The sequence below is a fragment of the Orussus abietinus genome, unplaced genomic scaffold, assembly GCF_000612105.2.
Source record: "Orussus abietinus isolate OABI.00-Male unplaced genomic scaffold, Oabi_2.0 scaffold91, whole genome shotgun sequence".
Taxonomy (NCBI): domain Eukaryota; kingdom Metazoa; phylum Arthropoda; class Insecta; order Hymenoptera; family Orussidae; genus Orussus; species Orussus abietinus.
In genome coordinates this window covers 385,803-409,377 of record NW_019394308.1, presented here as the reverse complement: position 1 = coordinate 409,377, position 23,575 = coordinate 385,803, and the positions used below count along the sequence as shown (strand labels likewise).

General features: G+C 43.3%; 1 protein-coding gene across 3 annotated transcripts; it reads left to right on the top strand.

Annotated features, from left to right (window-relative positions):
- Nucleotides 1-2,610: 2,610 nt before the first annotated feature.
- Nucleotides 2,611-16,704, top strand: LOC105704480. Of its 3 annotated transcripts, XM_012433727.2 has the most exons (3): nucleotides 2,611-2,866; nucleotides 12,571-12,918; nucleotides 15,115-16,704. In XM_012433727.2, exons 2-3 carry the CDS (start codon nucleotides 12,624-12,626, stop codon nucleotides 15,444-15,446), a joined length of 627 nt encoding a protein of 208 aa, XP_012289150.1. In that variant the 5' UTR covers nucleotides 2,611-2,866; nucleotides 12,571-12,623; the 3' UTR covers nucleotides 15,447-16,704. The 3 variants fall into 3 exon arrangements, with proteins under 3 accessions (XP_012289150.1, XP_012289151.1, XP_012289152.1); XM_012433728.2 differs by lacking the exon at nucleotides 2,611-2,866 and having other exon boundaries at nucleotides 11,888-12,918; nucleotides 14,666-16,704; XM_012433729.2 differs by lacking the exons at nucleotides 2,611-2,866; nucleotides 15,115-16,704 and adding an exon at nucleotides 14,291-14,402 and having other exon boundaries at nucleotides 11,888-12,918.
- Nucleotides 16,705-23,575: the final 6,871 nt, after the last annotated feature.

The window sequence follows — 23,575 nt, the reverse complement described above, 5'->3', positions numbered from 1 at the left end:
GAGAAACATTGTAGCGACATTCTCGAGTCCGAGAAATATTTAAATAATATTTAAAAAAATTCTGTCTCCAATGTCGTCCTCGAACGTGCCCGGAACATACATCATATTTGTTTGTTTGCAGAAAAAACGTTTAAAATCAAGTACTGATCAACACAAATTTATAACGTATACTACAAAGGTATTACATATATGTACTCAATTTATAATATATATTATACGTTTTATATGAGAATATCTTATAAAATTAGTATACCATGCCTGAATAAAACTTCCAACAATGTTATAAAATTATAATATCTTCTTTTAACAGTGTAGAGTTTCATTTTTTTAAAGAGGAAACGTGTGAAGAAACCCTTCAAAAGGACAACGAAGGCCAATGCTCGACTGGATTTTCAAAGTAAGTGAATATTGCGCAACTGTTACTGCGACGTAATGATCGTTTCCACCGAAGGATACACCAAAGGATTAGAGACGCGGGGCTAATTCAAGGGTCGGTCCAACATTCGAGCCCTCTTTCTAATTTTACCTTGACTTATTTCCCGATAATACTTCCGTAGCTGCGAATCGAATCGTTAAGTTATTCCGATCGATAGAAATGGTAGTATCTGTACAGCATATGATTTTAAATACACCGTCGGTACCAGAGATCAGCCAAGCATGCACCTGACCATCAACCGCTGCAACGCGTTGAATTCATCTCAGCATCCCTCTCTGAATCCGCTCTCGCGATACAAAACGTCAAAAGAGAGCCTCCCTTACATCTCCGCGTAAAAACCTCGGCTACGTAAAAGCTACATAGAGGCGCAACAAGTTTCATGCATTCTGGCGTATAGTTCACCGACTGTACATTCCCTGCTGTATCTAGTAGTGGATCGCGGTGCACTCGGTACTCGATTGTTAAAACAATTTTTCTGGTCGACTATTTTCTCCGGCGAGTTTATAAAAGTATCAATATTATACATTTATAACTTTATAAGACCATGTTATAATTTTCTGAAATGGTATAGAAAAATGAATATACTTATGTACCGAGTTTGTACCATACGTTGTAAACGAATGACACAGAATTTATAGAAGTGTCAATATTATACATTTATAACTTTATAAGACCATGTTATAATTTTCTGAAATGGTATAGAAAAATAAATATACTTATGTACCGAATTTATACCATACGTTGTAAATGAATGAAACTCAGATACTCAGAGTTATTTTAACTGTAAATGCATTAAACCTACAACGAACTACTCTATATGCAGTGTCGTGGCATGAGTAAATTAGTTTCAACTCCTTCCTCTTTAGTACAAACTAAAAATACTAAACCCATGAAAATATTACTCACCTATGCCGTTATACATAAAAAGGCGATAACAACAGAATTATGGGTCTAACAAACATGAAATATTCGTGTGAAACATTCATAACGTTAAGGGGATGTGAAAGTGGCATCCGAAAGCTCAATCGTTCATAAAACTTTTCATAGAACTGGGTGTCTCAAATCGTTTCATACTTTAAAACGTGAATATGAAGACCCTAAGGTAGGTCCTGAAACTCGGGAAATTTCATTTTTTATAAACTATTTTTAAAATACCTATAAACAAATTTGAAAAGAATTGAAATTTCATGAGTTTCAGGACCTTCCTTATAGTCTCCCTATTCACGTTGTAAAGCTTCAAACTATTCGGTAAATCGAGTTGGGAGAAAAGTTTAATAAACCAAACCTCTTCGGTGCCACTTTCACATCACCTTAATGGAAAGCTCCACTGTCTCGACACGGTTTTCCAAGTTTAAAGATAAAATGTATAAAATTTTGTACATTTCACCTAGGTCATCCTTATTTGAGGAGCAAAAAGTCATTCTCTTCGAAAGATTCTAAAGAAATATATTACATTTAAATTAGGAAATAAACATATTGCGGGGTTTCCTTTCACGGGAGGAGACAGCGGTAGCACATGGTAGTCAATCGTTAACCGGGTGCATCGATAATCGATTAGCGATCGTTTCGGCAAGAGTGGCCGGTAATCACTGTTGCCATGCATTCTCAACAGTATCCCGATAAGATCATCGAAGGCGTTCTCGTTCTCCTTGCGGATGCCTTAATTTTATAATGTTGTATCTTAAATCTCCAGACTTGCTTACTTATTGCGATCCCGAGATAAACTAAGCCCTGATTAATCATTAATAAGCCTTATAAGGCGGTAAAAGGCTGGGGGTTTCTTTGAAAATGACATTACTCTAGAAGCACCGCGCTTGTACTTCAACGACGTAAGAGAACCTTCAAAATTACGGCTCAAAGATACGATCCGTGTACCTACGCCACCCTAAAATAGTAACGGCGTGAAAGGAATACAAGAAATCCCTTTCGAACCGTCTTTATAGACTTCTGAGCCTTGGGTGAAAACCTAACCTCAAAAATAAATGACCGCGCGAGTGAGCGATACTTATGAACTATAAAGAGATATTTCCTTTCGGCGGGTTCCAAACACAATTGTTTGCGTTAAGGGAGGTCGAGTCTGCGCAAATAGACTGTTTTCTCAGTGCACGGTCGACACAAAACTTTATAACTTAGAGGCGGCTAAGCCGCGACGAGATTTGGCAACGCGCACCGGTTCCACAAGCATAAGCTCTTCGGCCGCCATTACGCCGCCCGAATACCTCAAGGGTGAATCGTGCCGCAAAGATTGTGAAAACTCGGACCAATCGAAAGTTCGACCTTGTACAAGCGTTAAACGCATGCCCCATTACGCGCAGAAAGCGTCAGTTAGTTATACATCACTTATGGAAATATAATAGACTTCAAGATGGATTAAAAAAAAAATATTTAAAAATAAATTAATTTCACGTGCAAGTTTTTTCCAAGTCGCGGGTAAGTTTTGAATGAATAATTTACAAGTACCAACGGTATAGATTCTAGTGGTACAATGAATATAGCCTGTTAAGAGAATGGTTAGCTTCGACGCCTATTTTTTTATTGCAAAATTGATAGTTCTTAAAGTCAAGGAGATTATTGCCTAGATTTAATACCGCACGTGCAATGAATAATTCCGGAAAGGGCTTCTTTGGACAGCCTATAATTATCGATTTAATAAATACAATGGCACTATTTTCCACCGTGCGGTAACGCGAGTGAAAGGCCGATCAATTCTGCGACATACCAGAGGAACTGAAATTATTGCCCGAAGCAGAAGACAAATCAATAGTTACTCAGGTGTACTTCTTGTAGTCTAACTGGGAATTAGCCACACAGGATGTAATGGCCCGAACGTGTTTGAAGACGATTTCAAGGGACAATTTCTAGGAAACTTACTCGCGCGCTTAGATATCCGACAGCCACTGTTTGCAATAAAGGGTAATCAGATACAGTGCTTGCGGTTAAATTAAACCAATAAACACGTATATTTAACCGCAAACTGTACCTGTTACTGCAAGCTGCGCCCATGGCTTATCTAATCCCGCGAGAAATAAATACTTATTAACATAGATCTTTCTGCACCGGTTATGGATGCGCTACATTTGACATTGTACTTTGCACGTGTTATTAAATTACTAAAACTACGTACGCGCGTGAGGTGATCGATACCATTCATTTCAAAGGTAAAATGTTGCCGGGATTTGAATTACAAATTACGACGCAATTTTATATCCTTGTGGGCACTTTGTCTTGGACTCGTTCTTAGACCTATAGGTGACCGGGAAAATTCTAATCACTCCATACTCGATATATCATTAAAGCGTTACGTTTCCAATGACAAAGTTTCTCTCAGACCCATTTAATCGGTATAAATTATAGTCAGCAGAGCGATCTCCATAAAATGGCGATGCAGGGGGGCAATAATTTCATAACTCGTGTCATGGGCGCCAATGAAATATAGTTATATAATGTTGTCAGATTGTCGTCAATTTTAAATTTAAATTAAATTCTTAGGGAGAGAAATGTTAAGGACAATCGGTAGAAAAAAAAAAAAAAGAAAAAACAGTAGACCGTAGAGGCCCTGCAATGCAGGGGACGGACACACGCCACGAGGCCCCCGGAGAGGCGGGTAAAAAAAAGGAGAAAAAACGAAAATCGTAGACATATTACCATTTTTCTGTACACTGAGAGCAGGATTTTTGAATGGATTCTTACTAATCTTCGACGTTTTAGATAATAAGATATCGAAGAATAAATTAAAACGACGCATCGTCGCAACGAGCGGTCCGTAAAGTAGATGAAATTGAGCACGTCTTTGAAGGATGACAAATTAAAACAGCAATAAGGCACACCATATACTCAGGAACAATTAATAACCGAGAAGGTACTCAAATTTACGGATCGTTAGGAAACTTTTTAACGAAGTGGAATTTGGCTCGCGGTCGAAAACCTGCAATTTGCCCGGAAAAGGGGGACCTCGAAGTGTGGTCTTCTGCATGTTGGACCTCGCAAAGAGGAGTAACTTGATAAAGGTAACTTCTCAGGGCTAGCACAAGGTGAGGCAAATTTGATATGGCTCGGAGGCACTTGAAAAATACGAGAGAAAGTAATACACGGAGACTGGTAGGGAGAGGTTTAAGAACTTAGCGCGACATCGCTAAAGCGCGTTTCCGTCCAATTCCGAAGAAAATCCGAAAATATAAACTGAGATTGAACTAATTTGACGGATTTAATTAATCGCCAACTACGGTCGGATCTAAAAGACGTGGTTACACTTCCTACTTGGCTCGGCATAGTAGGTATTAAAGGAAAGACTGACGGTCCCTTTAAAAAAAACGCGGCCATTAAGAGTAGCTTTCCATTGTCCGTTGGATGAAAAACACATTTTTAATCATAAAAAAAAAATCAGGAAACACTATCGACGGCGATCGCGAGGGGTAGCCAACTTTGCATGACTCGAATGAATTTATTCGCGATAATGTGTCAAGACAACACGAAGGTTCCCAGACGTAGGACGAGATTGCAACCGGGCAATCGAGTCGGCGTGATCGTCCACGTCAAAGAATCCCGAAGTTCATCCTCGAAAACGCCACCGTATTTTCACGAAGCGTCGTCCCGTCGACATTGTTGCAATTCGAGGGAATCTGCGTTTAACGGAAAGTAGATCATCCAGGTGGGACGAGACACGTCGAGCATCTTCGCGCTGCCGGGGTACCATCGATTCGACACCTCTAAATCGCCGTCGTCGAAAGGGCCCGGGATCACCTCCACCTCGAGGCTCAAACCCTGAACCGTTCCATTTCGCGAGGAGCATCACCTTCGCGACATTTCACACTTCGAGACGAAGCCAACCGGGACATTCCGGCAAAGGCAAATCCCGGGGATAACGCGAGGATTGCGACCGCGACGTCGCCGGGCAAGGATATGCACCACCCCCCGAAATCACCGAATCACCCCCGGACCCCGACGCTCCGCTTCGCGGGGACCGGCGTCTCGTCGCGGAGATGAGCTCGACGCGACCTAGAGGGACTTACGTGCTGGCGACGATAAGGCGCCTCTCGGGCGCGAAGGTCCCAGGGCCCGCCACTTCGCCGGCAGGGCTCGGACCCCCGGAGGAATCGGTCGCTGGCGCGCGTCGCGGCGTCGACCGGGACGCGGGGACGGCCGCGGCGACCCGACCGGGCGAGGCCATTTCGGACGGAATCGAAAAGGTGTGGCGAGGTGCATGCAGCGTGCTCGCGGCAAACCAACTAACCCGCGGCCTTTGATTGTAAAACGTTTTCGGCGCGCGGGGCGGGTCGCGCCGCGGGGTTACAATTTTAGCATGTAAGTATTAACAAACCGAGGAAAAGATACCAAAAATAATTTCGGTGTGAAGAAATAAATCGGGGTGCGTAGTGGCGGCGGAGTTCGCGGGTAGGTATTATAAGAAGAGAGGCACACCGCGTTGGTTGCTAAGCTAGGGCCCGCTCGCGCGAGCCGACGGTAGAGAGGACTTACCTCTGCTGTTTTTAGAACTCCACTCCCAGAACTGCACGGGGCCGAGCCGAGCCAAAACCAAAATACCACCGATACGGACCGGGCTATAGCGCGAGACCGATCTAGCTCTACCCGCGGCCGCCAACCCGCCTAGTGCCCCGCTACCGACCCTAACCTAACCGACGCGCCGCGCCGCCCGTATAGGAGGGACGCCGAGCGCGATGGCGGATCGCCCCGACGCCCAGCGCCGCGACGCCCGGCAGCCCCGCTGGCCCCAAACGACGCCGAGGCCCGCCGACCCTCCTGGCGAACCGCCCGAGAGTCCGCCCGACCCCGCCCGAGACCGAGACCGAATCGCGATTGCCGGAACGATCCACTTCTTCCGGCAGAAATTGCTCTCGGTACGCGCAAATCTACATGTACATAACATTTAGCACAATTCAATCAAATTTCTTGCAGAATTTTATTCTCCAACAAATTGTCCTAAAGTGGCAACGCCAGCTTTATGTACATCAAATTTACCGAGGTACGGTCCAAGGGAAGCTTCGTCGCCTTCTTGCTCCCAGCTTCGTACGGGAGCAATTTTTCATTCCCTCTTATCGTGGATTAACGTTTCAAATTAATCCATCCGGTGGTTCTCGAGATTAGTCCGAACGAACGGAAAGGCGCATTTCGGGAACGTTGTTCTATCTAGAGAAATGGCGATCACCTTGCGGTGGGCGAAAAGGGTTAACTTGAAATAATGGTAACCTCTCGGTCGTTCGCCCGAAAAGTGTTTTGGATGAATGTGTTATCGCAAGCACCAGGTAATCCGTCTACCGGAACCTGTGCTTATCGATCTTGCCAGGGCTTATTAACCTATTTGCATCATAGCTGTAAATACCCTATTAACTTCATAGATCATGATGAACAAGTGAACGCTGTAATTCGAGGGTTATTATCCATTTGGCAATAAGTAACGATCGTCTTGTGCGGATTGTTTCGCTTGGGGATACAAAGGGGTTAAGATTCTGTGCAAACGAGGGCCGAGTTGAAATTTTAACCCTATTTTGAACCTGCGTTCCCCTAAGTAAGCACTCTTTTGATCCCGTTTCACTTTTGATGTACTTATCGACCTTGTATGTCCCACTTAATGAGAATTGTCTACCTTAAACCTAAGCGTAGAAAAAATGGAAATATCTGCCGCTTTTAAGGTCCAAAGTAGGACCTTGGTTATGCAGAAGTTACCCTTCTTAATATTACCTCCAACCCCATTTAAGGGGATATAAAAGTGGCATCCGAATGGTCAATCGTTCATGAAGCTTTCCTCCGAACTGGATGTGCCGAATCGTTTCAAACTTTTCAATTTAAATGTGGAGGCTATAAGGAAGGTCCTAACCCTCATAAAATTTCACTTTTTATAACAAATTAAAAAAATATCTATGAACAAGTTTTAAAAAAAGTGAAAATTTCATGAGTTTCAGGACCTTCCTTATACCCTCCACATTTATGTTGCAAAGTTTGCATCGATTCAGTTCACCCGGTTTGGAGATAAGTTTCATAAACGAGACCTCTTCGATGTCACTTTCACATCACCTTAAGGCCTAGAATTAGAGGCTCTAAGTAGGATGAAAATTTCGACTCGAGGGAATTCTGAGAAAATGAATGATACGCGCGATAAGGGCACCAGGACCATCTCGACTCCAGGATTAACGCCAGGTACGTTAATATCGGTTCGTCCCAGAGATTAACTGACAAGACCGAGCCTGACACGGAATCAGGATAGATATTACCGAACGTCGATAGGTTATTTAAACCTCGGAAGACCGAGTCGAAGACGGAGGTGTGGTTGAATTTTTAAGACGATTCCGAGCGAGAAGCCGATGGCATTAGACAACCGTTCGCAACGTCGAATCTTCCGCAATTATCCGGTTATTACTGTGAAATCTGGCCGCGGTGCCGGCGCGCCGGTCAATTCTTTATGAGGAAGTCGCATCGGCCCAACGTCTTACGTCGAGAAATAAGCGAATTGGACGTGCCTCGAGATCCCTCCTAAAATAACCAAGCCGGGTAATCGGGTTTTGCACCATCAATCCCTAAATGTGATCCACATTGTTGTAACCCTCCCTCGGAAATTCGGTCCGTCACACATTAATGGCCAGCGCCCCTTTTCGCGGTTAAACGCACAACTCGACGAATTCTAAACGCCCGTAATTTCGATAACATTATGTCCCCCCTAGTTGCATCATTAATGACGGATCTTTACTAAACAAAAGGGGTAAAACAACTTTCCGTCTCGTTGAACCGCGAATGTCTGCAATTCTCAGGCACTGCTCTACCAAGGAGAGAACACCGAAAACAATGATCGGTGATTACAAATACCAGGCTTTGCTTTCCAAGAGGGTAACTTGCAATTTCTTCGCGTGGTTAAGGTGACATGAGAGTTTGATATGTACATAACAAAGTCAAAATATTTATGAAACTTCTCTCCAAAGTGGGTGCACCGAATTATCTGAAACTCTGACACGTGATTATGGATGATAAAAAATGTCTGCAATTCTGAGGCACTACTCTACCAAGGAGAGAACACCGAAAACAATGATCGGTGATTACAAATACCAGGCTCTGATTTCCAACTTGGAATTTGTTCGTGTGGTTAAGATGACATGACGGTTTGATATGTACATAACAAAGTCAAAATATTTATGAAACTTTTCTCCAAAGTGGGTGCACCGAATTATCTGAAACTCTAACACGTGATGATGGATGATAAAAAATGTTGTACTTATCTCGGACGAGGACCAAAAAAGATTTTTCTTTTTTCGAGAAATGAAATTTCTCAGACAGCGCATTCTTCCTTAGAGCCTCCATAATCACGCGTTAAAGTTTTCGATAATTTGGTGCACCCAGTTTGGAGAAAAGTATTATAAATATTTTCACTTTTTGGTACGTATACATCAGACTTTCATATCACCTTAAACGTCTTCCCCTGGCGAAAAATCATGAAGTGCGGAAATTCGTTGAATTCTGAACGCCCATAATTCCCGAAAACGTTGCTTCCTTCCCAGCTCCACCATGAAGGACGAATCGTAACTAAACGAAAGAGGTAAAATGCTTTTTTCGCTGACCGAGTCGCGAACCCTGGCAATGACTGCGGTTCCTAGGACAAGGGCGGAACCCCAAAGGCCGTTATCGGTGATCATAAATACCGAGTCCTATTTTCCAAGAGGCACTTGCTATTTGCTCGTGCAGCGAAACGTCTTGCGCCGAACGCGACAAGACTTAGCGGAAGTTCATTAGGAAGAGATCGAAGCGGAGATGAAGTCGCTAGGCGACCCTCCCGCGCGTTAGTTTCGGCATTCGTCAGACATCGCGAGCTCCGGTTTATTGGCTCTCTTTTTCCCTTCCCCGAAGGCGCGGAAGAAAAAGAAGAACGTACGGCGACATTGCTCCGGATCGGCACGTGCCACTCGATAAATCTGTCGGCAGCTGACGGCGCAGCCGGCCGGTCCGCGTTTCTGCCACGCGGTCCAGGAGGGCTAACATCCCCAACGTGGCGTGTACCCGCGTCACGTGTGTCGATACGCCCCTGCTAAAGCGTACACTCTTGACAATTATTTACCTCGAGTACCATCAAATTTGGCTAAATCATCCCCAATCGGAGAGACATTAGGCCGTAAACGACCAACCATAACGGCCACACCTCGCTCGACAGGTGCCGTACTAATTTGTCCGTCAATCGTGGAAGTCCAGATTATTATCGAATTACTCATTGCTTGAATGAACCGTCGGCACAATTGTTCCAATAACAAGAGTGCCCTGTTCTACCGAAGACAATATCCCGGTGACGGTTTGCGTCGACAATTCGGGAAGAAGAGACTCCCTCGAGCGTCGTAACCGCGGTTCTCGTGGGTTCGTCCGCTATTTCTGAGATATCGATAACGTCATACCGAGGTTCGTAAATTGAAACAACAAGCGTGCTTAAATTTCTTCCATTATTATCAGAGACATCTCGATGTGCGATTCGAACACTCGAACACGGGTAATTATGTATCCATATGTACCTAAGGGTGTAACGTGATGTTTTAACGGCAAACCTTGTCCTATTATCTAGTGTCGTGCTATTTGTGTACTTGGTATCGTAAAATATCTCTGCTTTATGTAACTCGGGAATAATTTATATAACGGAAAAAGGTTCGGGACGAATTAAGCCGAGTGAGTGACCTGCGAATGGATCCGCCAAATGAACGCTTCAATTAAATTCTCTTAGAAATGTCAACAGAAGAGATAAGTAATTATGTACCCGGAATTATGACATAACATCATACATGACATATTATCGCGTTATGTATATAACCTGGGTCCCAGGGTAGTATTTAGTACCGCGATCCGCAATGCTTCTTTTATCCTACCGTTTCATGTAACGCTAAAAATGCATCTAACAAAAGGGAATTTGAACTGAATCTAGCAGAGAGGGTGCTGTGCTTATGACATTTCCAATGAAGGTACATTATTAAAAAAAGGAATTCATGGTTGCGAAAAACCAAACGATTTTACGAGCTTTTAACAATATAAAAATTCTTTATTAATATTACCGTGGCCTTATAAGCTGATTATAGAATATCAAGAGCACAACCTGATTAAAGAATATATCTGTCACGTGGCTCAGCAAAGTTAAAATCCCCCACGTTGAATTTTCAGAGGCCACGCATACGTACTTCGCAATACCCTAGAAATTCCTTAACAATTAACAGTTATACAAGAATAATGTCCGATCCCCGCCGTTATCTGTTCAGTCATTCAATTCTAGGACGTTGTGGTTGCACTTGGCAATAACATTTAGTACCTGAAATGCATCTAAATAAAGTAAATCGGACGATCGAAAATCGATTGGCATGACAAAAGAAAAGTCTCCTTACAAGTTCAGGAGATTTTAAACGCCTTGGAAGATTCTTCAGAATTTCGCATCTCCGTTATGACACGCCGCAACATACTGCACGTGTACACGCTTCTCCCTAGAATGTTGAATATTAGTCTCCTGGCGACGTCTAGACTGTGGAAAACAAGTCAATTGACAATTGTCGTAGACTTGTTCTCCCTATAAAGCTTTTCGTTACTTATAATCTCGGCTATTTTTTACGGTACATCTAATATACATTTTTCTTGGATATTCAAGAATAATTCCCTCTTAGGTAGACCTACATAAAGTCATCATCCTCAGGCCCATTCTTTAGATCAAGTCTATCGGAAGCCAGACTAACTTACATCTCGTGCATCCTCGAACGAGCTTCAAGAACCCGATATCACTTTCAATGGGCAAACTAGGTCCAGACCATCAATCGACCACTCATCCTCCATGGAAACTACTCATAGACTTTCATTGGACCAAGCTCTCCCAGGGACTTGTCCAATTCCTAATTTCTAGCCGCCCAAATTGAAATTTTAGTCTTACTTTAACCTGCATAACCAAAGACCTTTTTTGGTCATACTTCACTCTTCGCGTTCCACTATCGACCTTGTACATCCTATTGCGAGTCTAGCACATAATTAGCACATAAAGAGCACATGTTAAGATAGAGAAATTTGAATTTTGTAAAGGTGGGGGTGCCAGCTATGCGCACCTTATTTAATACAAATGGAGCTCTACTTTAGTTCTTCACGAGTTTTACATCAAATTAAGTCGATGGTTTTTGAAATCAGACCTTGATTCTCTTATGTTCATCTTATGTCAAATTACATCCTATTTTAAGCCTCTATAATCCACTACGTCATGTTGAGCAATTTCAAAGACCTACTTTGGTCTCGTTGCGCCCTACTTTAGATAAAAAAAATTAACACCAATGAATTTTAATTTTTTACAATTGATCTCTGCTTACAGTTATCTTACTAGTATAAAAGATGACTTTAGATTAGAATGTAAAAGTAAAATGTACTTGTTAAGACAACGCGTAGAGGAATTTTATTCCAATTCATTTTGATTATCAAATAGTCCAATTAACGGCAAATAAATGTTGTTTGATAGGGCTTTGAGAACTAAGACTGGAAAATTGTACAAAATTCTAGTTTGTTACAAGAATGTTATTAAGTCTTTCACCTTTTGCAAGGAATCAACTATTTTTCGTAACACTTTTATGCACAAAAACGTAACAAACGAGTCAATCGGACTTAACGAATCTGAACTTAAGATAATTGAGTATCGTTTCTAATTTACGCGAACTTCGCTTCATCTTATCTTGTTGATAGCATTTAGTAAATTCGATCTAAGGATATCTTTTCTCTGGAGTAACTTTTTCGCTTTGTATAGGATTACAATTTCGACTCAGGTCCAGGAGAAAGAAGTCATCGCGCGCCGACCAAAGGATGAACTTAAGATAATTGAGTATCGTTTCTAATTTGCCTGAACTTTGCTTGATCTTATTTTGTTGATAGCATTCAGTAAATTCAACCCAAGGATATATTTTCTCTGGAGTCACTTATTCGCTTTGTGTAGGATTAAAATTTCGACTTGGGTCCAGGAGAAAGAAGTCATCGCGCGCCGACCAAGGGATGAACTTAAGATAATTGAGTATCGTTTCCAATTTTCCTTAACTTTGCTTGACCTTATCTTGTTGATAGCAGTCAGTAAATTCGACCTAAGGATATCTTTTCTCTGGAGTCACTTTTTTGCTTTGTGTAGGATTCAAATTTCTACTCTGGTCCAGGAGAAAGAAGTCCAAGAAGACCAAGGGAGCGTGCCGGTCCAAGAAACATAGTCATGTTGGAACGACGTCGGGAGTTCGGAGTCGAGGGTGAGACCGGCTCGCCGCAAAGAGGACCCCGGGGGCCCGAAAGAGCCCGAAGGGGCGGAATCGCGGCGCTCGTCACCGGATGGAAATTTTGCCGTGGCGCGAGCCAAGGCGTGCCCGGAGCACCGGCGCAACCGCTTCGTACTCTTTGTCCTATGACACGGCGAAGTCAAGCTTCGGGGCTAAATTTAACCGGCACCAGCTTGCGTCCGAGGCTGAGGCTGCGCAGGAGCAGCCGCCAGAAACCGGAGCACGTGCTTTCAAGTAAGTGACGTGTGCCTCGTTCCCTCTCCCCGGTCCTTCCTACCGCACTTCCATAATCCACGAGCGACACACCTACCGGCAGCGAGGGGGCACTACACGGGCCATCAATTATCCTGCGTGCGTGGACGCAAGAGATGCTCGCACGTACGCACACCCCGCTCGCGGTATCATCGGACCGCAGAACCGACGTCGAGATAAGGGGAAGAAAAGCCAAGATTCGCCCAGGAATTCCTAATATTTGCCTATACTCCACGCCCCAAATCGACCATTTTTACCTCGTAAAAGCTTCAAGGACGCGCGTAAGGGTGCGGAGTATAATACAAGAATTTAAAGCAGGGGAGCGTAAGCAAAATTAGCCTCGTTTGAACTTCAAATATATACATTTATGTCCGTTTTTGTAGGGCAGACGTCTAATTGGAGCGAGACTCGACTATGCCGTGAAAACCTCAGTTTTTAAACATTCGATCGAGCCTCGTCTCGTCCTCTGGATCTTCTCTCACCACTGACTCTAGAAATAGAATTCTACATAAATTACTGACAAATTTTAATATGATGTTTTACATATATTTAAGATTTTACTCTCTTTTTGTTTCCATGCAAGAATGCAATTAACTGATATTTTTAATAGATTTTAATTTATATGAAGGAAAATCAAGACCCTGGGTTACCAATTTCCATTCTCTACGTTGATCTCCAATGACAGATAGTTTGAAGATTTTCAGATCAAACTCGTATATACTGGAACAACCATTCTATTTTGAGATTTTAAGTTTCGATTCAATTGAAACATTCCGGGGCTTTGGAGAATTTAACGAGAACAATTAATTCTAAGGTTCTTAGTGTACTAAACGGAAGTGAAACTTCGATAGACAAACTATAAATGATCAAAAGAACAGAGGATTTAAAATGTGTTAAGTTGGATTTCGAGGTTTAATTAAGATAGTTAATTTCGATTTGGGGTGCCCCGCATGATTGACGCAAAAAATGTGGGAAATGCGGATTTTCATTTTATTTAAGAAACTCGACACGCGCCCCTCGCGTTGAAGTCAAGTGCGGAGTAAATCAAAATCATATGCACACAGTCGTTTTATGTTGCCCAGTAACTGTCTACAGAGACAGGCTAATATTTACTGAAATGACGGCATATTATACTTATTCACGTTTTCAAGAGATATAAACCTACCGCGACGTCCGGTTTGCTGTCCGATGATACCCCTCGGTAATCTAGTGATACGTCCACGGGAGCTTCTAATTAATCTTGGATCTTCTAATTGTGACCTAATATGACATCTCGCAACTTTTGCATTCATTTTCTATTTGAACGTCCGAAAGATTTTAAACGCGTTTGATAAGAATGATTGACTGGCCGCAGGTGTTGCGATCGAGGCAAGGCACGATCGAGATCGAAGGGTTGAGGTCGGCCTCTAAAGAAATCGAACTCGATCGACTTCGACATATATCAAGTCAAAATGATTAAGGTCCGTCCCCGAAGACGACGATTGGAGTAATATTTTTGCCCAGTTGGGCGGCCGTTATATATTTTAATGTGAAAAAGTACAGCTCCGACACACGTCGCAAGAGTTTATTTTTCTCATTCCCCTACGACCGTGGGAGAAAACCTTTCTCCAACCCCAGCACGTCCTACCTATAGATTCATCATAGATATTATGTATGAAAATTTCTATATATATACACACACACAGAAATCATCAAATACAAATTAAACATAATGTCGCAAAATTGACAGACGAGTTCCACATCGTAGAAACAGAGTACAAGACAGCACTGTATCGCAAAACTACGACGGATGGGTTACACATCTGAGAAAGAGACGAATTAGATAAAAAAGCTCCGAAAGGTCACGTCGCAAGAAAACGCCGCCCATTATATGATCCAGTGTTCCGGAAACGCGTTCTTTTCCGTTATCCTTCAATTTTTCCGTCCTTTTCTCTTTCTACTTCGCTTGATCGTCGGATTAAAAAGACGTACCGAAAAAAACCTTCACCTCACGGGTTGCCGATGCGATCCGTGTCTCATCCGTCCAACTAAAGACCCTACTTTAGCTTCTGATTTGTCCTTTCTCCAAAATAACAACCATGGACCTAATACATTTCTGGGAAACGTAATAATACCCCCGAGCTGGGTAAAAACGTAATGCTTTATGAGCGCATGATCCCGGTCATGCTTGGACATTAGATCACTCGACAAAGTGCACGGTGAATCACGGTGTACCAAGAGAAGTCGAGATTCGACACGATTCGACGGTGGTATCGGCATCTCGTGGTGGGGTGTGCTCCACGGTGGACCCGTGGAGCAATCTCTGCAGGAGGCTGGAAAACACATGTCCCACTTGCGTATGCCAGGGCCACGTGTGGGGTTGTGGCCCACGGCGCCGCCGCTTCTGCTTGCTTTCCCAGTGTCAACGCGTCGCGACGCGGGATTCTCCCGAAAATCGACTCCTACAGGCAAAGATGGTCACCGAAGAACCACGAGGAGATTCCTGGCCACCGGGTGAGACAGAGGGATGACCTCGGTAGGACATCGCCCCCTCAAGAGAAGTTCAAAGCGAACTCACGTTAAAAAAAAAATTAAAAAAGGCTAATCCGAAAAACCACCATCAGGATGACCGTAACCAGGGTTTGGTAATTTCCCGTTTTTTGAGGCTTCTCGAGTATATTATGTAAACTGTGTAGTTTATATCGTAGAAAATCGAAGGAAACCAGTGAATTAGGTCTCCAATATGAAGGATGCCGCAGATGCGGGATATGTGCCATCCGCTGGATTGTAAACGTCTTTTAGCACACACGTAAACATGTAAATATTTGTAGGGAACAATAAATTAATTTGCCGCTTGCGTTCTAATTGTTTAGAATTGTACGTTCCACATATGGCGGGTGCCGCAGATGCCCGATATATGTATATCCGCTAGGTTATAAACGTCTTTTAGCGTACACGTGAACGCATCAATGTTTTTAAGGATTCAACGTTCTTTTCACTTAACCCTGTTTAATAGCAAATTTCTAATTGGACTTATTACTTTCTATTTAGAAATAGAAGGGCGTATATACTTTGCGCTCGCGTAGAAAACTAGAGACGTATTATACGTTGTAATATATATGTATATTATATGACGTATATTATGTTATACTGTACTGTAATCATGTTGCAAGGCAATATAATGGATAATATTGACAGGAGGTTGTGGCAATTAGCGTAACATAGTATACAGAATAAAGTAAAGGCTACTTCACCGTTTAGTCGAGGTAACTACGTGATTCGTGTTTTTGTAACATTACGCTTATCACGACTTCTTTACGTAATTAATGTCATCATTTGAAATGGTAATCCTTACTGCAACTTTCTAGCGCAGCGCCATGGGTGCAGCAACTATTGGCAAGATTATCTTCTTTACAATTCTATATAGTTAGTTTCACCGTTTGTATGATTCAAATTACCGCAATATTTTAAGGTATGGAAATAGAAGGAAATGATCTGCGAGGACTCGTTTATATCTTTTTCCGAACTAAGTGTGGCAAGTCGTTTAATGTTTCATTACGAGAATATTATGACCCTTAGGAAGGTTCTAACACCCATTAAATTTGACTCTTTTATATTTGCATAAAAAATTAAATTTCACGAATGTCAGAATCTTCATTGAAGCTTCTCTATTCATGTGATACAATTTCATTTTGGTACACTCAATTCGAATAAAAGTTTTATAAATCATGAACCGTTCAAATGCCACTTTCATATCACCTTAACTATGTCGCTATAGTAATTGCAACCAGCTTGTTTTCTCCGTAAATTGAAAAACGTTGCCGACGAAACAACTAAACACGATTTCTCTAAACTTACAGGAATCATTTTTCGGTTTCTTGTTAAAAATATTCATAATACTCATACACTTTCGGTATAAACGTCCCACTTGCAGATACAAGTTTCATAAACCATGGACCGTTCAAATGCCACTTCCATATCACCTTAATTATGTCGCTATAGTAATCGTAACCAGCTTGTCTTCTCCGTGAAGGGTAAAACGTTACGGACGAACCAACGAAACACGATTTCTCTAAATTTACAGGAATCATTTTTCGGTATCTTGTTAAAAATATTCATAAAATTCATACACTTTCGGTATAAACGTCCCACTTGCAGATAAAAGTTTCATAAATCATGGACCGTTCAAATGCCATTTCCATATCACCATAAATATATTGTTATACTAATCGTAACCAACTTGTCTTCTCCGTGAAGAATAAAAGGTTACGGACGAACCAACGAAACACGATTTCTCTAAACTTACAGGAATCATCTTTTGGTATATTGTTAAAAATATTCATAAAATTCATACACTTTCGGTATAAATGTCCCACTTGCGCATACCAAGGCCACGTGTGGGGTTGCGGCCCATGGCGCAGCCACCTCTGCTTGCTTTCCCATGGGCAACGCGACGCGGGATCCTCCGAAAATCGACTCCTACATGCGAGGATGCCCGCCGAAGGACCACGAGGAGGTTCTTGGCCACCACGTGAGACCGGGGGATGGCTCCGGCCAGACGTCGCCCCCCATCAAGAGCAATTCAGAGCGAAAGAAAAAAACATCACCGCCGTAACCACGAAATACGATCTCTCCCTAAACCATGTAGAAATTATTTTTCGGTACCCTGTTAAAAATACACTTAAATTTCCTATACTATTAGTACACACAGTTACAGTAAAATTATAAATTCGATGCCTTACAAATGAATTGGTGCACATTTGTTACAAATTTTTTAATGAAACTATAATTTTATAACATCGCGTTATGATTTTGGCAAATTGTGTAAGGAAATGACTACATTTATATACCAAAATTATATAACAAAATATGAATGAACAACAATGCTGATAAGTGCAGGGAGGGGACAGGATTAGTTACCAATGTAGACTTTCGCGGAGTTTCAAATCAATTCAATGTTCTCATAAAAAAAAATATAAGAGCTCAGGTGGATAAAAGAGCTGTCTCCTCTTTTTAACGCGACCCTCGGGTGTAGGCTCTATTTATTTCTAGTATAATGGGGTGGTATTTGGAGCTGTAAGTGGGGATTGTCCCCTGCAGCGTTAATGCATGATTGCCATCGTCATGCAAGGCACGCATGTAATTTAGTCCTTCTAGAGTTTCAGGGGAACCCCTACTGTTCCTCATTCAACCCCCGCGCTACGATACCGCACCCATTTGTCATTATAGTAAAGGGGGTGTGGTGAATCGAAAGGCAACCTGTTGCTGAAATTTTGGCCTCAGCCTGGAGCACAGGGAGAGAGCTACAAGTTTCTACCCTTCTGTCACCCTCGCCACCAGGACCTACCCTAACATTATGACTTGGATTAATATCAATAAGTTTTTATTATAAAAGTAAACGAGATAGATAAATATTATTTCACACTTTTTGCCCGTATATATTTTTTTAATATTTTCATTTCAATATTTTCTGGGGCCTCAAAAATTGATTCACAAAGTTTTTCTTCGTCACCAGCTCTAGTATGTTACGTGACATGAACTGAGTATGAACTGTTCACGTGCCTTAATAGATAAGCCCAATCACGGTGCGTATACTGTTAAACGTTCAGAATGATCATTGTCTGTCTTCGGATCCTAATGAAATTTAAACGGGACCACTAGGAAAGCGTCCTCTTTGAAACAAAAAAAAAGCATCGTCCAAATCGGTACACGCATTCCAGAATTAAGAACGAACATACCCAAAAACTACATACGTACGTACATACATTCATAGATGTATACGCGTCGAATTGAAAACTTCCCCCTTTTTTAGAAGTAGGTTAAAACCCCCTGAAGGTCTGTCTCTAAAAATTGTAATAAAGCACATCTTTATCTTATCACATGTACCTTCTCTCCCGCTACCCTGTAATACATAAATCCCTCTTTCGGAACAAATGACCAACGAAGTGAGCAGTAATTTCCCGCGGTACGATAACAAACCGCGATTCATTACGAGTTCTTAAAAGATTCAACATTTAATCTACTAGTAAGACCTCAGCTCCCGAGTGGCCCCGTCCATTGACTTTTCCACATTGTTGACTTCCAGCTCTGAAATGAAACTGGGATCATGGAAAAGGATCAGACCATCCCATACGATCCCCTTAAGAAAGAACCAATGGCCCAAATAGCCGAGTTCATCCTTCCCAGCGATTATCTCCGCCGATAAACCGCAGCATCCGTCGGGCTCTGGTCCATTTTCCGCATCTCCGGGGCAAGGCGTGCACCAAGTGGAGGGACCTCGTCGACGAGGTCGGATCTCGCGTTACAGAATGCCGTGTAAGGTGCCGCGTCCGGAGGGGGGTCATTGTAATCGATCTGGCAGCCACCTCACAGCTTCCGGATCATTGGCGGTGTAATTCCTTTCAGTAACGTAGGACGCGTGGCTGAATCCCCGTGAGCGAGAAAATGGCATGCGTTGCCCACGAGGAAAGTCGCGCCCGTCTTTTTTTCCCTCTCCTTGGCGCCAGGAGCAGCACCCGGTGCTCCTCTGAACGCGCGTCTCTAGCCCTCTAGGCCTCTAGCGGGGCCGATAAATCCCGGATAAAAGATGCACCAGAGACGGGAGGATGGGCGGAAAATCCGTTGCCACGCAGTGGCCACGCTCTACGGGACGGCATGGCGCGATCCGATTGTGCTCCCCTCGTGAGTTAACGCCGGCATTACAAGATATCGTCGGATTCGTTACCGGGTAACGGAGTGGTGTCTCCTAGAAATCGGAGGACCTGCCCATCGATTCGGCACTTCGACACAGCGTACCGTAATCCAAGGTTTATTTTTAGGCCGACATACACTTTTATAAAAAATATTATAATTTAATAACACTTTTGTTGGAAATTTTATTCAGGCATGGTGTACTAGTTTTATAACATATTTTCAAATAAAATGTATAACGTGCGTATAAATTTAGTATATATGTGTAGTAAATTTGTGTTGATCAGTAATTGATATTAAACATTTTTTCTGCAAACGCACGTTCGAGGACGATTTTAGAAACAGCCATAACTTAAATGCCGAAAACAATCTTTCTGCAATTATCGTGGTATTGTACCCGGAAATCACGGAAAAGTAGCAGGTACGTTGTCTATGATGCTACCGGAGTTTTCTATCGATTGTAGGAGTTGTTTTAAATATTATTTAAATATTTCTCGGACTCAAGGATGTCTCTACAATGCTTCTCCGTCAGTACCACTGATACTTATCATCTTTCGATTAACCACTTTGGTACGAGCGTCGACTATAGTCGACAGCCACAGATGAACGCACACAGCCGAGCGTCGACTTTAGCCGACGGCCGGTGAGCGCCGTACCGAAGTGGTTAAATTTCTTTAAAACTCAACTTAAGTAAACGATGATAAAATTAAAAACTCATCTAAACAATTTTCAAACAATGCGTACTAAATGACTCAAATATCAAATTTATAATTTTTCTCCGGAATTTCATAAAGTTGCAACACGGTGTTATAAAATTGTAAATATACAAAGACTTGTATGATAAATGTATACTAATTCACAATTAAGACATCAAATGTATAATTTTACTGCAACCTTATATAATAAAAGTGTATGAATTTTATGTATTCTTTTTAACAGTGCAGTCATTGTATATGCTTTCTGAACTTATATTTGAACTTTTTTTTATTTTCACACTACCAATATAGACCGTACGATAATGGCACACTATACTATTATACATGAAAATGTAAGGTTGCATGTTCTCGGTACTCTCGAATCTTTCTGGGCCGATTTTATTTGGATTTTTATATTAGGTTGTTCAATATTATACTCAATTATATCAATACAGATTTCATCGTCTTCTTTAATGACAAAATGAAGAAGGAAAAATTACATATGAAAGATAGGTGATTTTAAAAGGACAGATGATACATTCCGAAGCGGTTGAAGTAGAGAAAGCGATTAACGTAATTGAGCACATCATTTTAATCGTCATCCAAGAGTATTCTCGTATTGGCAATAAAGTCCTGACGACTTACAGCGAAGTTTTCACGATATACCCAAATTGTTATTAGATTTCCTCCGAGATGTCTCGCGTCGAGCACGGAATCTTGATGCGGACTGATTTTTTAAGTCAGGTGGAATCGCACCGAATCGGTTACCGAGTAACGCACCCTTTTCCAAAGAAAGCGAAGACAACCGTATCGCTCGGATAAAGGGGCAAAATAAGCTCTTTCGGGAAAAGATCTATCTTCGACGCTTTACGGGGAAAATTTTCCGCAGAAGTGAAAAACGGTGAAACGTCTCGAAAACGCCGCTTATTTTTGCTCCGGTGCTCTTATATTCTCTAATTAGAAAGACGATCGAAAAAATTTGCTATTAAACTCGGTTATCGTGCTTCTCTGAGCCCTGACATTGTTGAGGAATAACTCGTGCATGTTCTAAATTGTATCTAGCATCAAGCCGAGCGCGAAGAAGCGTGATTAGGACATGTGCAAGGAGGGTAAAAAATTTGGTATAAAAAGATCGACGTGGGCTTCTGTGAACCTCGAGTGGTACTACTAGTGGCAATGTCGACTTAGTACCACTCGAGGTTCACAGAAGTCCGCATCGGCCATTTTCTTTTTTTGAACAATTTGATATACAGTACATACGCGCGTATCTCATTCATGTACATTCACGTACATTCGCGTATAAGAGTTTAATGCCACGTGCGTAATGTCACGTGGGTACACATAACATTACACGCGTATCGTGTAGAAAAAAAATCTGGTTCATTGAACAAAATCGTCCGATTGACCGCATTCGATTCATTTCATAAATCGTTTTAAGTGAACCGAACATTAGTCAATCAAAAGGTATCAACCAACAAATTTTGTCACCTTAAAGAAGTAATGGTGATAACGCGGGTGAATTTAATACCATCATATGCGTAACATTACACGTATACGTACATAACATCACATGTGTAACATCGCACGTGTATAGGTACAATGTCGCATATCTACGTAAGTAATATCACTTGCATAAACTTAAACGAAACGCGAGAGAGAATCAAAGATCTCGAGTGAAAACCCATCTCCATACACCATTCGCGAAGAAGCCTCGCCGGAGACGTGGGTGTCTACGGAGGGGGAAATATTATAAACTCCTTTTGCATGGTGGACCACACGTGCGATAACACGGGTTAAAAAGAGGTATACAGCGACCAGTTAGAAGGTTTTGCGGGAAAACCCGCGTTCGCAGGCCGTCCTCAGGGAAAGCGCGGTAAATACGTGGGTGGCTGTAAGGCGGGGCGCCATAAGCTACCTCTGCGCGGAGGATCATGTCCCCCCCTACAATATGTGTACCAAAAAATACAGTCGCTGGAAACAAGATCCCTGATAAAAACCCGCCACCATAGGGTGTTCCCAGGGAAACCCTGCCGTAGCAATAGGCGGTTACAAGGCAAAACATTAGAGGGGGCCGTGCAGTATTCCCGGATTTTCTTAAGACCCGGGACCGAGGGATCTTCTGTATAGCCCGTCTTCATACCATTCGCATTAAAGCGGTCTACGTGATCGCAATTAACCCTTTGCGCGTGCCAAAGCCACAGGCACCCTAACCATAATCAGCAACAATGAGAAAAACCTCCTCGGTCCCTAACTCCACCTCCTGAAACGAACTCTCCGCCGATTCCCGTCAACGATTCCGCCCATTCGTCATCCCGACTCCAAGATCCACCGGGCTCGAAACCTCCCCCTGACATTAAGTCATCGCGAGATCCCCCAGCCTCGGTTTCCCAAAATCCCCGGTCGAGGTTTCCCCGTAAAGTTCCCCCTGGACCCGCGGTCCGTGCATCCGGAGTCCAGCCGGCGGGAGGGGGGGCAACGTCTGCCGCGAGCGGCTGGTAGGCACCGAGCGAAGGTAATGCGTGCACTGTCAGTGCGTGAGCTTGAAACGCGACACCGCATCGGCGCCGTGTGTCGGGATCCGGAGGGACCGGCTGGAGGAGGCAAATCACCGCGGGCCGTGCGTGTGCGTGTGCACGCGCGTGCATGCGCGTAGCACGACTGGCGAGAGGCTGCGCGCGCGAGGGCGCGCGAGGCGGCCAGGAGGAGGGGGCGGGAGGGGGGCGAGGCGGCGACCGAGCTTGGCAGCTGCCGGGCGCGTGCGGCGTCGAACCTTTTAAGGCGCGATCACCGGACGCCGGGCGTCGCAGCGGCCCTCCCTCTCCCACCCTCGTCCTCGTCACCCTCCGCCGGCCCTCCCCCTCCCCTTCCGCCGTAACTCGGAAACTCCACTGTGACGGCGAGAGCGCCGCAGCGGCCTCTACCGTGTGTCGCGCGCCTCTCGCCGCCGCCGTCGCTCCATCCCTTGCGTCGCCGCGTTAAGGCCGCGGCTCACCCCGCCGGCCGGCCAGCGCGTCCTTTCGGGCTTCGCGAGTACTACCCACGCGAGAGAGAATCTCTCACCAGCAGGTGCACCGACGACCACTCGAAATGGGAAAGTTAAAGCATGAGGAGAGATTGCCAGGGGCTTGCGAAAGGGGGACTTCTCGGATTTTGAAATATGATTTTCTGAGATTTTTTTTCAGAGAATTTCGAGATATTGGATTGGACTTTGGATTTTGGATATGTTGGTGACGAGATGCGGAATATTTGAGGAGCCCGTTCTTGGTGCCTGGGTA